The 16,896-nt window shown below is 41.4% G+C and overlaps 2 protein-coding genes across 3 annotated transcripts in view; one reads left to right on the forward strand and one right to left on the reverse strand.

The window, feature by feature from the left end:
* Positions 1 to 6,581, reverse strand: part of PAAF1 (proteasomal ATPase associated factor 1) — a 47,962-nt gene extending 41,381 nt beyond the window's left edge. For both annotated transcript variants that reach the window (XR_006960756.1, XM_047072565.1), the window contains exons 1-2: positions 6,468 to 6,581; positions 2,665 to 2,705 (exon numbers count right to left, since the gene is read on the reverse strand). Coding sequence is in view for 1 of the 2 variants with exons in the window: in XM_047072565.1 (XP_046928521.1) it covers positions 2,665 to 2,705; positions 6,468 to 6,514 (88 nt within the window). In the remaining variant the exon portion in view is untranslated. The remainder of the gene's footprint in view (positions 1 to 2,664; positions 2,706 to 6,467) is intronic.
* A 93-nt stretch (positions 6,582 to 6,674) lies between these two features.
* On the forward strand, positions 6,675 to 9,344 carry LOC124506493 (cytochrome c oxidase assembly factor 4 homolog, mitochondrial). Its single transcript, XM_047072566.1, has 2 exons — positions 6,675 to 6,780; positions 8,792 to 9,344. The coding sequence occupies exon 2, from the start codon at positions 8,804 to 8,806 to the stop codon at positions 9,056 to 9,058; it is 255 nt and encodes an 84-aa protein (XP_046928522.1). The 5' UTR covers positions 6,675 to 6,780; positions 8,792 to 8,803; the 3' UTR covers positions 9,059 to 9,344.
* Positions 9,345 to 16,896: the final 7,552 nt, after the last annotated feature.

Consider the following 16,896-nt stretch of genomic DNA (forward strand, 5'->3'; position numbering starts at 1 on the left):
CTCAAAATGACCTTTCTACATCTGTAGTCACTGAAATGATCTCAGTCTTGGTTTTCTGTTTATAAAATAGAATTGGTTCAGTCAGTAGAACATAGGAATCTTGATCTCAAGGTCATGAGTTTAAGCCAAGCCCCACATTAAGGCATAGAGCTTACAGGAAGGAAGTGGGGAAGGAAGGAAAAAAGGAAGGAAGGAAGGAAGGAAGGAAGGAAGGAAGGAAGGAAGGAAGGAAGGAAGGAAGGGTAAGGAAAGGAGGAAGGAAGACACTCTTAAATGTCTATGTCCACACCAATGCATTTATCTACATCTGCACTTACCCTCACCTTCTTTCATCTTAGTCTTTTAGAGTTAATTGAATCTCTCTCCTTTAAGACACTAGCTTTTCAGTTAGCCCTTCTCTCCTCTACATATAACCTGTATTTTAATTGCTCTACAATTAGTTCTCATCTTTAAAAACAAAATCCTTGACTATGAGACCTAGCTACTATCTTCTATACAGCATCATTTTCCTCAAAAGACTGTTTAAAATTCTTTTCTCAGAGAAATAGAATATAGTTATATAAAGAATCAAAGGTATCTGAGGTTAAGGATAATCAGTAAAACAAAACTCACGAATTTATTAAAAAGTTTGATTTTTTTTTTAATAGTACCACAATAACGACAAACAAATGGATAAGACTAACACAGAAGTGTCATTCAAAGAAATAGGATTTGGGAGCTATCTGGATGTGACATGGTGAAGTGACTAGGTTTTTCATTCTGATGCCTAGAATGGTGGTAACTTAAATTTGAAAATCAAGAAAGAAAGCCTGTTTGACAAGAGAAGTGCTCAGCTTGGTTTTAGATTTGATAAAATCAAGAGAACAGTGAGATGGCACAAAAACAGACACACAGACCAATGGAATAGAATAGAAACCCCAGAACTAGACCCACAAACGTACGGCCAACTCATCTTTGACAAAGCAGGAAAGAATATCCAATGGAAAAAAGACAGCCTCTTTAACAAATGGTGCTGGGAGAACTGGACAGCAACATGCAGAAGGTTGAAACTAGACCACTTTCTCACACCATTCACAAAAATAAACTCAAAATGGATAAAGGACCTGAATGTGAGACAGGAAACCATCAAAACCTTAGAGGAGAAAGCAGGAAAAGACCTCTCTGACCTCAGCCGTAGCAATCTCTTACTCGACACATCCCCAAAGGCAAGGGAATTAAAAGCAAAAGTGAATTACTGGGACCTTATGAAGATAAAAAGCTTCTGCACAGCAAAGGAAACAACCAACAAAACTAAAAGGCAACCAACGGAATGGGAAAAGATATTTGCAAATGACATATCGGACAAAGGGCTAGTATCTAAAATCTATAAAGAGCTCACCAAACTCCACACCCGAAAAACAAATAACCCAGTGAAGAAATGGGCAGAAAACATGAATAGACACTTCTCTAAAGAAGACATCCAGATGGCCAACAGGCACATGAAAAGATGTTCAGTGTCGCTCCTTATCAGGGAAATACAAATCAAAACCACACTCAGGTATCACCTCACGCCAGTCAGAGTGGCCAAAATGAACAAATCAGGAGACTATAAATGCTGGAGAGGATGTGGAGAAACGGGAACCCTCTTGCACTGTTGGTGGGAATGCAAATTGGTGCAGCCGCTCTGGAAAGCAGTGTGGAGGTCCCTCAGAAAATTAAAAATAGACCTACCCTATGACCCAGCAATAGCACTGCTAGGAATTTATCCAAGGGATACAGGAGTACTGATGCATAGGGGCACTTGTACCCCAATGTTCATAGCAGCACTCTCAACAATAGCCAAATTATGGAAAGAGCCTAAATGTCCATCAACTGATGAATGGATAAAGAAATTGTGGTTTATATACACAATGGAATACTATGTGGCAATGAGAAAAAATGAAATATGGCCTTTTGTAGCAACATGGATGGAACTGGAGAGTGTGATGCTAAGTGAAATAAGCCATACAGAGAAAGACAGATACCATATGGTTTCACTCTTATGTGGATCCTGAGAAACTTAACAGGAACTCATGGGGGAGGGGAAGAAAAAAAAAAAAAAAGAGGTTAGAGTGGGAGAGAGCCAAAGCATAAGAGACTGTTAAAAACTGAGAACAAACTGAGGGTTGATGGGGGGTGGGAGGGAGGGGAGGGTGGGTGATGGGTATTGAGGAGGGCACCTTTTGGGATGAGCACTGGGTGTTGTATGGAAACCAATTTGTCAATAAATTTCATATATATAAAAAAAAAAAAAAGAGAGAACAGTGAGAGCTTCAAGCATTAATGTCTAGCAGATAATTGTTCAATCTCTGCTTGAACTTGAAGAGAGTTCAGGGCTGGAGCCATACATCTAGGAATCATCATCAGGAAATCACAAATGAAACTACAGAACTGCTTAGAATACAATAATATATAGCTAAGGGACTTAATCACTCCCTGAGTAAGTCTGTGTCCTCCAAATGGAAAACTCATCTTAAGGCCTTCCCCTGAAATGGAGGAGTTGGTGTGAATGGTCAAGAACATTTGAAGACTATGAGCACTATGCAAGGAGTTTGGGTCAAGAGAAAGTATGAAGCTATCTTCTAGGAGTAGTAAATCCCCTTTCTCTAAAGGGAAGGCATATAGTTTTGGGCATATGGACATTACCTGGGGGGTGACAACTCAGCCAGGCTTCCCCTTCATCCTTCCTATGAAGAGAAACAAAAGATTAATTAGGCTCATTCAATGCTGAAAAGGATGCCACTGGTGCAAGGGGGAAAGAAGATCATATAATTTTCAGTTTGGACATAGTACTGAGGTATGATCCAGTATAACATCTCATCCAGGCATAGATTATTCTAAGACAAACTTTATTTACTGAAGAAATATTCATGGATTAAGCACTTAATGCATAGATATCTACGGGTTAAATGAATACTCAAATATTTCATCAATAGGGAGTTCACTATCCATACAGCTGCACAGCTTTGAAAAATCAATAGGGAGTTCACTATCCATACAGCTGCACAGCTTTGAAAAGAATACTTTCAAAACTGAACTACTGGGACCTCATCAAAATAAAAAGCTTCTGCACAGCGAAGGAAACAATCAGCAAAACTAAAAGGCAACCAACAGAATGGGAGAAGATATTTGCAAATGACATATCAGATAAAGGGTTAGTATCCAAAATCTATAGGGAACTTATCAAACTTAACATCCCAAACCCAAATAATCCAGTGAAGAAATGGGCAAAAGACATGAATAGACACTTCTCCAAGGAAGACATCCAGATGGCCAACCGACACATGAAAAAATGCTCCACATCACTCAGCATCAGGGAAATACAAATCAAAACCACAACGAGATACCACCTCACCCCTGTCAGAATGGCTAACATTAACAACTCAGGCAACAACAGATGTTGGCAAAGATGTGGAGAAAGAGGATCTCTTTTGCATTGTTGGTGGCAATGCAAGCTGGTACAGCCACTCTGGAAAACAGTATGGAGGTTCCTCAAAAAACTAAAAATAGAACTAACCTATGACCCAGCAATTGCACTACTAGGCATTTATCCATGGGATACAGGTGTGCTGTTTCGAAGGGACACATGCACCCCAATGTTTATAGCAGCACTATCAACAATAGCCAAATTATGGAAAGAGCCCAAATGTCCATTGATGGATGAATGGATAAAGAAAATGTGGTATATATATACAATGGAGTATTACTCGGCAATCAAAAAGAATGAAATCTTGCCATTTGCAACTATGTGGATGGAACTGGAGGGTATTATGCTAAGTGAAATTAGTCGGAGAAAGACAAAAATCATATGACTTCACTCATATGAGGACTTTAAGAGACAAAACAGATGAACATAAGGGAAGGGAAACAAAAATAAAAACAGGGAGGGGGAGAAAACAGAAGAGACTCATAAATATGGAGAACAAACTGACAGTTGCTGGAGGGGTTGTGGGAGGGGGGATGGGCTAAATGGGTAAGGGGCATTAAGGAATCTACTCCTGAAATCATTGCTTTACTATATGCTAACTAATTTGGATGTAAATTTTAAAAAATAAAAAATAAAATTAAAAAAATACTTTATATGTAGATATTTATTGGGATTATTGGAAACCAAGCCCTGTGCCAGACACTTTGCAAACAGTGTAATTAATCCTCACAATTTAACAAAATACCTTTTATTATTCCCATGTTAAAAATTAAAAACAAACAAACATTAAAAACAAACAAACAAAAAACCTGAAGCTCAGGGGCACCTGGATGGCTCAGTCATTTAAACATCTGACTCTTGGGGCGCCTGGATGGCTCAGTCGGTTGAGTATCCAACTCCAGCTCAGGTCATGATCTCGCAGTTGTGGGTTCAGGCCCCATGTCAGAGTCTGTGCTGACAGCTCAGAGCCTGGAGCCCGCTTTGGATTCTGTGTCTCCCTCTGTCTCTGCCCCTCCCCCACTCACACTCTATCTCTCTGAGTCCCTCAAAAATAAATAAACATTAAAAAAAAATAATAAACATCTGACTCTTGCTTTCAGCTTGGGTCATGATTTCCCAGTTCCTAGAATTGAGCTCCACGTCCTGCTCCACGCTAACAGAGCAGAGCCTGCTTGGGATTCTCTCTCTCCCTCTCTGCCTCTCCCTTGCTCTGTCTCTCTGTCTCAAAATAAACTTAAAAAATTTTTATAGGGGCACCTGGGTGGCTCAGTCGGTTGAGCATCTGATTACTGATTTCAGCTGAGGTCATAATCTCACAGTTCATGGGTTCAAGCCCGGCAATGGGCTCTGTGCTGACAGCACGGAACCTGCTTGGAATTCTCTCTGCCCCTCTCCCACTTATGTGTGCTCTTTCTCTCTCTGTCTCTGTCTCTCTCTCTCTCAAAAGAAATAAAACATTTTGGGGGGAGGAGAAGGAAAAAAAAAAGTTAGAGAGGGGGGAGCCAAACCATAAGAGACCCTTAAAACCTGAGAATAAACTGAGGGTTGATAGGGGGTGGGAGGGAGGGGAAAGTGGGCACCCGTTGGGATGAGCACTGGGTGTTGTATGGAAACCAGTTTGACAATAAATTTCATATTAAAAAATAAAAATAAATAAACATTTATTAAGAAAACTGACTTTAAAAAAAAACCCTAAAGCTCAGGAAAAAGTGACTTGCTCAAGGTCACCTAGCTATCTGGAAAACGAATTGAAACAAGGGACTAGTACACAATGTCTGCATTCTAACAGGTCACTGACCTTTTACATGTTTTAGAATGCTCCTCTTCAATCATCCAAATCCTTACCTCATCACTCTTAACACTTTTAGGATATAATGAAAAAGACTTACACTTTTAAGACAGAAAAATTTAGGTTGATACTAAGTAACTTTCTGTCACTTACTGGCTGCAAAATCCTAAGCAAGTTACTTTTTTTTTTTTTTTAAGTTTTATTTATTTTTGACACAGACAGAGCAGGAACAGGGGAGGGGCAGAGAGAGAGAGGGAGACACAGAATCTGAAACAGGCTCCAGGCTCTGAGCTGTCAGCACAGAGCCCGACGCGGGGCTCGAACTCACAGACCGCGAGATCATGACCCGAGCTGAAGTCGGCCGCTCAACCGACTGAGCCACCCAGGCGCCCCAGCAAGTTACTTCTTTATTCCTCTCCTGCATTCTCTCCTGGTTGGCCCTCAGTAAAGGTTAGTGTTCTTCCTTTATTACTTGTCACACATTCTGTGTTGTAGTAAGTAATTTAGTCCACATAGTAAAGTGTAAGTTTCTTAAATGCAAAAAGCTATGTTTTATTCATCTTCACCACTGTTCCGATTTGAAAAACCCTTAGTAGTAACAGTTGCCATTCATGGCACTGCTGTACTCATCCTGGTGCACGCAGTAGTAACTTGCACAGTATACCATGAATAAATAGATATTGAATAAATGGTTTGCTGTGCATCCCCAATTAAGCTGTCAGCTTCTTAAAAGGCAGGAACCACTGTTTAAAACTCCACAACACTCACAGGGTCTGGACGCAGTGGTTGTTACACTGTTTCCTGAATAGAACTGCCCAATATGTCTAACATAGCACTGGGGGTCCGAGAATACAAGGATTCCATCATACACTCAAAGACAATGTGGAGGTAGGTGGTTGAGTACTAGGACTTTTGCAAATACAGTCAATATTTGCTAAATTACTAGAACTACTTGGCCAAGAGTTTCCCTGCCTCCTAGTTTGCCTGTCTTTGTCCACTCATTGATCCTAATCCTGGTGCTGGGATCACACAGCACGTACGTGTTGCTTTGGCCTCAGGACAGCTCTTCTGAGAATGAAAACCTATGACCATGTGTGACTTCTTTTTCTACACCCAGGGATCCCTTAAAAATCGATGAGGTAATCCCTATCCTGGACTGGGTACAGCGCTCCTTAACGCAAAGACAACATGCGTTACCCGCCTCCTCCGTCTCGGGTCTGGGCCTTTGTTCACCTGAGGGCTTGGGCCCAGTCGCTCTGAATCCTCAAAGGCGCCGCCATCTTAGCCCCGCCTCCACCTGCCCGCCTCTTCCGCTCTTCGCCGGAAGTGGGTCCCAGAAGGGGCTGCGACGAGGTTGGAGGGCGGAATCTCTACTGAGAGGCCGCCAATGATTATGCGCGGCGGGTCCCTGTTCCCCACTTCCGCTCTCAAGCTCCCTTACAGGCCGGTTTCCGGTCGGAGTGTCGGGAGAGTTACAACTGCCTACCAGACTGACGGCGACGTGCAGGAACGCGCGTCCAAATTCTCGTGTTCCACCTGTTGCTCGGTGAGCACTCTGTACCGCGTCCTTGCTCTGTAAGGCTTAGCCGGCACAGCGGGGCTGCGGTTGGCTGCCGCGCGCGCGCTTGAGTCTTCTTAAAATGGGAGACTTTAAAGTGGAAGCTGCAGGTGCCTTGGACACATGAATTTCTCTGCTTTCCTATGACTTCCTAGTCCAGGCCAGTCTCAGCCATCCTGCTGCCGACCATTTGCTTGCCCTGATCTCCAACCATGGGTCTTCCTCTTTTTCCTTCAGGGAAGACTGACGCCAGGATGTGGTGGGGAAAGAGTACCGTCGCATTTACTGTGAGCCCTGTTGTCGCGCATGCATTTCTCGTCCATTATCATATTAATCCTTATATTAGTTGTATGAGTTCAGTATTATTAAGGAGGAAGCTAAGAAGATTGTATGGTAAAACGTGGTGTCAGGATTCGAACCTAGTTCTCTTGGCTTAGAATCCAGGGCACTTTTTCTGTACAGTAATAAAAACTTATTTATTGAAGTCTTTGGACATGCCAGGCTTACGTGCACTATGTCATTTAGTCTTCAACAGTCTTGTGAGGTAGATGTGAACTCTTTTTCAAGAGAGATTATGAAGTGATTTTCTTAAGGTCACCCAGTGAGTCAGTAACAAAGCTAGGTTTCCAATCTTAGTCTCTTCAAAACCTATTACCCACCTCCTTCCTTAAGTTATACTGCCTCCAAAGCAAATGAGTTTTGGGTAGGCTATGTTGGCTTAACGTGGCCAACAAGACCTTGCTATGATCCGCTATTTTCTCATAGTGCCGATTTCATTTGCTATTCCCTAGTCATACAGAACTTTGAGTTCCTCTCCTGTGTCAAATTCTGTCTCAACCCCTGACCCTGCTCTTCCATTGACTACCCGTATTGTTTCTCCCCATCCTTGGCTAACTCCTATTCATCCTTCAAGTCTCAGTTTAGAAATCACTTCTTCCAGGAAGCCTACTCAGCCTGTTCCTGCCATGTCTGGATTAGGTGACCCTCTAGTGTGTTCCCAGTCTTAGCTATCTGTACACACTGTGTGGTAACCTGTTTATTGTCTAGATTGTAAACTCCATTAAGGCAGGAACTATATCCGTCTTGGTCACTCCTGTATCCTCAACTCTAGCATAGTGCCTGGTACATGATAGGTTCTCATTGATCATTTGTTGAATGAATCAGAGACACAGGAAAGGCACTGAAGGGTAAATTCCAATAAGGCAGGAACTACATCCGTCTTGGTCACTCCTGTATCCTCAATTCTTGCGTTGTACCTGGTACATGATAGGTACTCAATAATCATTTGTTGAATGAATCAGAGAAACAGGAAAGGCATTGAAGACTGCTAGTTCCTTTAAAGCCTGTCATGGTGAAATTTGTTCAAAGGCTGAGGTTATTTCCCTTCAAAGCTTTCTCAAGTTCCTTCTGTAGGCTGCTTTCTGCTGGGTGCTCTGAGGCAGATGATGTTGGGAAGACAAGTCTGGGCAAATCAACCTCACATTAAGTACTCTCATCTCACAGACTTATGCGCCCATGCACACTCTATGCTACAGCTAAACTGAACTCTCCATTCCTCCTGTATGTCAAACGCTACCCATATTTGGGTAATCTCCCAAGTGTTAAACTATGTTCTTTTCCAGCCATAGGAAAAGGCTAATAGGAGGAAAGGAGAGATTCATTCTTTTGGGGAGACATCTGCTGCAAAAAGGTGACATTTCACCTAATTCAAATTCCGTTAGCAAAATCCATTCAAGCTTATTTAGTGCTGTGCTAAACATTCTCATATACTTTATGTCATTCTATTGAGTTCAAACCGTTTTACAGATCTGCTCTCTTGCCAGGCCTAGTACTGATGGCACCAATGAATCAGGCCCAATATCTTCTCAAATAAGCTTACACTCTGCAAGGGGAGACAGATGCACAGATAGGCTATAACAGTGCAGTTTGGTCAATGTTATTGATAGTAATGGAACCTCATAATCACATTCCTACTCTAACTTTGCCTCCATTATTCCAGAGACTCTCAAAGATGTCAACTCAAGGCCATACTTGGGCCCGACAGGTGAAGAAGGAGGATGAGGAAGAGGATCCGCTGGACCAGCTGATTTCCCGCTCTGGTTGTGCTGCTTCCCACTATGCAGTACAGGAGTGCATGGCCCAACACCAGGACTGGCGACAGTGTCAGCCACAGGTACAGGCCTTCAGGGACTGCATGAGTGAACATCAGGCAAGGCGGCGGGAGGAGCTGCAGAGGAGGAAAGAGCAAGGCAGTGCTCACCACTGAGACCCCAAACCACCTATCCCCAGAGGATGTCCCTGAAGAAACCAGCCCAGAGAGATCATAGGTGGAAGAAGTCCTGAACAGTGGAAGTTTGGGCCGAGAGGTGTAAAACATGGGGATTGTCTGGCCAAGACTGACTTTGAGAGCCAGAGAGCCATGGGTTTGGACATGACTGCTGTAAAGAGGTGTCATATTTTCATTGTGCAATCCCACACATCCTCACCTACCATGTTACACCAATATTAAATGTCAACTGATATTTGCCAAGTAAAACAAAGAGTTGGGTTAAGGGATGCTCTCTTACCTTACATCTTGGGTCAGTGTGCCAGGTACCGAGCCGATTACATGGATGTTTAATTTTAAAAGTAAATTCACAATCTAAATGTAAACTGATTACCTAATCAGGTCTTCATTTATTGAGTAATTGGTTCAACACAGCAAGTTTTTCTGAGACCTTCCCATGTGCCAGGTACTGTGTGAATGGATCTCTTCTTTCATGTTTCTTAGTCTGGTTTGAGAGATAGAAATAAATAAAACAGCATTAGAACAACTAATTACTGGCCATTATATAAGTGCCTTTATCTTTCATTAGTTGTTCTGGATGTTTCATTCAGTCTAAGGAAGGAAGAAAACAAATGGGAAAATAAACATCGAGTGCCTCTTATGTGCAGACAGATACAGTCTGACCTCAGCGTGCTTCCAGCCCAGGAAACACACAATGTTGGCCTGACATTTAAAAGGCACATTTAACATAAAATACAGATTTTCAGATTTTAAAAACTGGAGAAGCTATCAACATGGAGCTTATATTCCTACTTGACAGTAATTTGCTGGAGCTGAATATGGATGCTTCTTTTAGGTGGTTATGTTCTCCAGTTGTTAACAGTTGCCATTGATTTTCATTTCCTTCCATGAAACTACATTACCATTCTATTACTTTCTGCCTAGCCCTATGAGGCATTTGGGAGTGGGAAGGGAGTTAGAAGAGTGACTCTTGCCACAGAAGCTGGAATGCAAAGGGGCATATGCTCTCATCATCAGTTACATTTCTTGAGCATCTATATATTGGAAGCACAAATCTGAAGTATTGTAGGCCCTAAAACTACTTTGAGTCTTTGTTGGTGACTGGGGAGGAAAGAGAAGAGGGTAGAAGACAGGAGGAATACGAGTTTAAAGAACAATAAAATCCAATTAGAATGGGATGACTGGGCATATAGAGAGAGATGAATCTCTTTGGGGTGCATGTCTGCTCAATGCTGAGTCATCAGAGGGAGCAGTGTGGACTGCAGCTGTCAGCAAGAATCTCAAGGGAGTTAGTTGAGTTGAACCTTTAATGATAAAGGAGACATTACCTATTTGTAACATATGTAACAGAATACCATCTGCACAAGTAAAAAGTACCTAGAAATCAGTGAGAAAAAGCAAACAACCCAATTGAAACATAAAAAAGTTAAAGTGGTTATTAGCTATTTCTATTGACAAAAATTAAAAGTATTTATAATGACCAGTACTGGTGAGAATGAAGAACAGGCACAATCACACTTAAAGGGATAATAAATTAGTAAAGCTTTTGGAGGACAATTTGATGGCATCTATAAATACTTTAAATATTTCAGGGGCGCCTGGGTGGCTCAGTCGATTATGCGTCCGACTTCGGCTCAGGTCATGATCTCGCGGTCTGTGAGTTTGAGCCCCGCGTCGGGCTCTGTGCTGACAGCTCGGAGCCTGGAGCCTGTTTCGGATTCTGTGTCTCCCTCTCTCTCTGACCCTCCCCCATTCATGCTGTCTCTCCCTGTCTCAAAAATAAATAAACGTTAAAAAAAAATTAAAAATAAATAAATATTTCAACAGCGGGGTACCTGGCTGGCTCATTCAGAAGAGTATGTAACTCTTAATCTCAGGGTCATGAATTCAGGCCCCACTTTAGGTGTAGAGATTACTTAAAATAAAAACTTAGAAAAAATTAAAATATTTCAATAGAAATTCCTTTTTTAGGAGCCCTCTTAAATATATTTTTACAAGATGTATATACTGTTACGTTCATTGCAGCATTGTTTAAAGAGTGGATAAATGGTCACAATGTAAAACTCCATCAATAAGAACTATATTTGCTTATATATTCAAGTCTTTTACAACAGGAATGTATCTGTGTTAATTTGTGTAATTAAAATAGAAATGATAGACTGTGGGTAAGGTAGGTGGGATTCTAGCAAAGGGGAAGGTTAGAAGGACCTCCTTAGGAGGAAACTAAACCAGCTAAGTGTAACTTTTTTAGGACTCCAGCTCTACCAGGGAGCTAACACTGGGTGGGTCACAGGATATATCTGGGTAAAGAGGGCTCTGTTGCCACCCAAATCTGTTTCCTCAAAGTAAATGTGGATAATTCCTGTTTAATACACATACTTAGAGAATTAAATGAGGGACAATATATAAATAGCAAATAATAAAAATTACTAGCGTATTTTGAACTATTAAAACTCTTATAAATATTATATTTATGTATATTATATATGTGTGTCATATATAATAAATGTTATGTTATATAATAGTTATGAAGCATTTAACCCAGGCTATTTGGTTCCATCGTTTTCTCTCAATCCCTATAATACAATGCTTTCAAATCCCACTATGCCACTTAAGCTGTGTGATTTGGGGCAAATTAGTTAACATCTCAGGATCTGTTTTTTTCTTCTGTAAAATACACACCTAGGCCTTAAAACTAATAAATGTAGACCTTATAAAGTTGTTGAATGAGTTAGAAACTGTGTGGTACACAGGAAGCATTCACTAAATGTTGCCTATTATTGTGTGCTAGGCACTCTCCTGAGTTACATTTTCTCATTTAATCCCCATAATAATTCCATTAGCTCCCATTTACAGAGGAGGAAATAAACGTCAGTTTGGGGGTCAGACTTTCAAGTCTTATTCTAAAGTCTATGCTGTTCTCTGCTCTGTGTTCTCATAGTCATCCAGTGCTTAGTATAATGTTTAACAAATAGTAACTACATAGACTATGTAAATACTACCTTTTCTTTCTTTCTTTTTCTTTTTTTAGTGTTTTACTTAAAGATTAACCAGTACACATTGCCCACAGGGTTATAGATTGGCACGTTTTTTAAGTCTCTCAGTTCTGGAGCCCATAGCCATGGAGCTGTAATTTAATGTGGTCCGTGCTCATCCCTATATAACCTATACTTACTTGTGTACAGAGGCTTGGTGCCAGGGATGAGTGGAGAGACCTCTTGGCTGGGTGGATGCCACCCTTGGCTAGGCCTAGGGCAGACTCAAGAGTTGGCCCTTCCCTGCAAGGTCTTTAGCTGGGGACTTGGCCTGTGCTCAGGACAAAGGTGCACTGTAATGGCATTTTACTAGATGAGTAATAAGAGATGCCTCCCACTCCCTTCCTCAGGTAAAGTTGCGAGGCTAAGTCCTTGGGCTGCTGACTAGAAATCTAAAGAGAACTGGAGCCAGTCCAGGTTGAAACCTTACACTGTCCGCTGTATAGAATGATAGAGTTCCCTACTCTGCTCCAGCAGGGACTTAAAGCTGGCAGAAGTGGGAGGGATTCTTTTCCAGCAGCTTTCTTCTGAAGAGTTTTCATTCTCTGGAGCTCAGGCATCTTTCAGAGCCTGGGCATTCTGTCTAAATGGTGAGCTAAATCTGAAATGACTGGGAATGCAAGTCATTCCAGGGGGATTTATAAGAACTAAATGAGTCATTTCAGATTCTCCAGGGAAACCAGACATTTGAAGACAAAAATGGCACAAAGATATCAAAGCACAGATTAAACCAGCACAAGACACATTGGCCAATTCTGTGTGCACTGCCTTTCCAGCAGGTCTAGTTCTAGACATACCTAGTGCTTGTGCAGAGAGCTTTCTTTCCTTAGGTACAATTTACACCCTAGAAATAGGGGTCTCTGAGCATTGCTACAGTGTTTGAATGCCCAAAATGTCCAGATTCCATTTCTTTACCTGCAACTAAAACACTCTCAGAATCCACAGCTGCCAATTTCCAGCTGCCAATTTCTGTGGTAGCAGAACAAGGCATCCTTAGCTAGAAGAAAGGGACTAAAACATGAAGCTAAGGAATTTGCTGGCCTTACCTAGGAAGACTGCCCATTCAATCCAGGCATTCAGTCCTTCTTGAAAGTTACTGATCTACATAAAGATTCATTTCTGAAAATCTCAGTGATATGCACTGACCAGGAATTGAGTAAACTGGAGCTATCTCTGGCTCTCACTGGCTAACACAGTGACCTTGGACAAGTCGGTTTCCCTGCTGGGTCAATTATCTCATCTTTCAAATGAAGACCAAAACGGATCATCCCGAAGGTTATGTATTGATGGAGCCAAAACTAGCACCCAGATGTTCTGAATCCCAATCCATTGATCTTTCATCTTGTCTCTTCTGCCTACCCCTCATGTTTTCACGGTGGTTCTGGGCACAGTTTAACGCTAACCAGGACATTGAAAACTAAAAGTATGCTGAAGGGATGAACTATTGATAGACACAACAACATGGATAAAACAGGGTAAATGAAATCAGACACAAAAGGGTATATACTGTGATATTTATATGTAATACTAGAAAAGCAAAACTAATCTGTGGCACTAGAAATGATATTAATGGTTGCTTCTGAGGAAGAATGAACGAATGTCAAGGAACTTTCTGGGGTTATGGAAGTATTCTTTATCTTGCTAGAAGTGTACTTCTAGGGGTGACTATTTTTTTAAACTGATCAAATATACACTTAAGATAGGTTATTTTACTATATATTTTTTAAGTTATACTTAAAAAAACTCTAAAAAACTCTTTAAAAAGTATGCTGAAGAAGTTTAGAAGGGAAGGTAATCCAACATTTACTGAGCACTTGCTAGCCCATTGTATACATTATTTCTGTCTCAAACTGCTAAAGGGATTCTTTCCACTTTACAGATCAGAAAACTGAGGTTTATGAGGTGAAAATAATTCACCTGAGGCCTTAAGACTAATAAGTGCAGGAACTAGGAATAGCCCAAGTTTGTCTGACTCTTTCCTTTATAATAAGTTTTCTCAGGGAGGGTGGCCAAGGTATTTTCAACCTAGAGCCAGAAGACTTGCATTCCATTTGATTTCACTGCCATGTGATTCTAGGAAAGTCCATTTCCTTATGGGCCTCACTCTAGAGAGTCAAATGAAGCTTGTCATCATAACTCTGAGGTTCTAGCAATCAGAATATCTCCCATCCTTCTTGCCAGGATAAGACATTAGGAGGAATTTCCACTTATTTCAGGGCAGACTAATGAGTAACAAAAGCTCTTTGACTCTGGCAAGAGGAAAAATCAACGAGGTCAGTGACATAAGACTCCAAGGTGACAGAACCCAGCTGCCTCCTATTTACGAGATAAGCCTGACTCATCCCTCCATGATGTAATGGAAAGGGATGGACTGGGAATCAAGAGATCTAAATCCTGCTCCCAGCTCTGCCAATGAGGTGCCCAGTGACCTTGGGTAAAGCACTGCCTTTCCTTGGCCCCTAACCCACACCTGCTAAAAGAGAGGGTTAGGCTGGCTGGGTCCTAATGTTCTTCAGCTCTAATATCTTCTCAATTTATGAAATCCTGTGTCCTGCTTCCACAAATCAATAACAAGGAAAAGTGGGAAACTGAAAAGAAATGCTGTTTCCAGGTTCCTAAATGGAGTCCATATGATAGATATGGGGACAGTGTGTGTGTGTTTGCAAACATGTGTTTATTCATCTTTTTATCTTCATGTCACTATACATCCCCCAAATTTACGCTCATTGTTAGCAACTTCTCTTTTATCTTCTCTAAAGGAGACTCAGCAATGAATAATTCTACAACAAAATACCAGTCTTCACCTAAAAAATTCTGCCCACACTCCCAGTGGGGTTCACTTGGAAGTACTAGCCTGCTGAACCTCCAATGGGAATTCAGTGAAGCATTTTAATTGAGGGTATCTGCTCTCTTGACCCCTTAGGGTCATACCTTGGAAGGAAATCTTGAGTTTCTTCTTACTGCCTTTAGAGACCAAGGCAAAGAAACCATAATAACATCAGGACTGAAACTGTTGAGTTTCAGAAAAGTACCTGCAATGCTAAGACTGCTCTGGGCTCCCACAAACCTCTGTGTAGGAGTATCCCACAAGAAGCAAGGAGAAAGATCTGCCACTTATTAGCTATGTGACCCTTCAGGAAAAGGAAGTCACTTCATCTCTCCAAACCTCAGTTTCTCCATGTATAAAACTGGAATACTATCAATCTCAAGGATAATCTTTATAAAGTACATAGATATAATGAGGGCTCAGTAAATGTGAGATACACTCATGCATACTCAGACACACCACTCACACATAACCTTTTCACATACACAGATACCCATCCACATGCACACTCCTATACACACCCTAAAAGACTGGTGTAAGGATTAGCGCTCATTTAGTACCTTGAGCAGGGTCTAGCTCAATAAATGATAGCTATTATGTACAAAAGTATGAACGAACTAATGTTCAAAATAGGAAAAACATTAGAGGTCACTTAGACTAATGGTTCTCAAAGAGGTAATCCTGGGGGGGCCTGGGTGGCTCAGTCAGTTAAGCATCCAACTTCGGCCCAGGTCATGATCTCATGGTTCATGAGTTCAAGCCCTGCGTCAGGCTCTGTGCTTACAGCTCAGAGCCCAGAGCCTGCTTTAGATTCCGTGTCTTCCTCTCTCTGCCCCCCTCCTGCCCTCTCCTGCTCATCTCCTGCTCAGTCTCTCAAAAATAAACGTTAAAACAAAAAGTTAACCCTGGACCAGTAGCATCAGCATCACCTAGGAATGTGTAAGAAATTCAAATTATAGGCCCTTATTCAAGATCTACTAAGTCAGAAAATCTGGGGGTAAGAGCAGCAATTTATGTTTAAAAAAGCCCTCCAGGTGATCCTGATACACACTTAAGTTTGAGAATCAGTGACTTAGATCAGGGATTGACTGTTTTTATAAAGGACACATAATGAATGTTTTGGTTTTACAGTCTGTGTCGCAACTACTCAGCTGCCAGTGTGAAAGCAGCCATAGATGACATGTAAATGAGTGACCGTGGCTCTGTTCCAATAAATAGGCAATGGGGTTTTAGAACTAGATATAGGTGGTAGTTGTCTAACATTGTGAATGCATTAAATACCACTGAATTGTTTGCTTTAAAATGGTTAATTTTGTGGTTTGTGAATTTCATCTCAATGAATTACTTAAAAAAAGAAAAAAAAAAAAGCGCGGGGTGCCGGGGTGGTTCAGTTGGTTAATCATCCAACTCTTGATTTCAGCTCAAGCCATGATCTCACAGTTCATGAGACTGAGCCCCTGTGTCAGATGCACTCACAGCGCAGAGCCTGCTTGGGATTCCCACTCTTTCTCTCTCTTCCTCTCTCTGCCCCTACCCCACTCATGCTCTCTAAATAAAGAAAGAAACAAACAAACATTAAAACAAATAAACAAGCAGGCAGTCAGTGGGGCTTGGCTCACAAGCAGTAGTTTTCTGACCCCTGACCAAAATCAACTTTAATTCTTTGTTTAAACCCACTCCAGGTAACCCTAATTAGCAGTTATGTAACATCTGCCTGAATATGACAAGTCACTCACTGCCCCACAAAGCAATTTTTTTCACTATGGACAGACCTTGTTTCTATCTGGAGAGCTTTTTTCATAAGCAAAACCAAAAGCCCCGTCCCTATTCCTTCTACCCAAGTTTACTTATGATCCTCTGTTTCACTAAAAGACTCAATGCCAGATTGCTTTAAAGAATGAGATCACTCTAACTGGAGAAATATTGAAGGGAAGTATGTTTTTGTGCTAAAGAGA

Source organism: Lynx rufus, unplaced genomic scaffold (genome assembly GCF_022079265.1).
Source record: "Lynx rufus isolate CCGP_SWC_20201006 ecotype Redwood Valley unplaced genomic scaffold, mLynRuf1.p SCAF_9, whole genome shotgun sequence".
Taxonomy (NCBI): Eukaryota; Metazoa; Chordata; class Mammalia; order Carnivora; family Felidae; genus Lynx; species Lynx rufus.

What these genes read in the sequence shown, in the direction of transcription:
- LOC124506493 (XM_047072566.1), top strand. Translation starts at nt 8,804, where the DNA reads ATGTCAACTCAAGGCCATACTTGGGCCCGACAGGTGAAGAAGGAGGAT.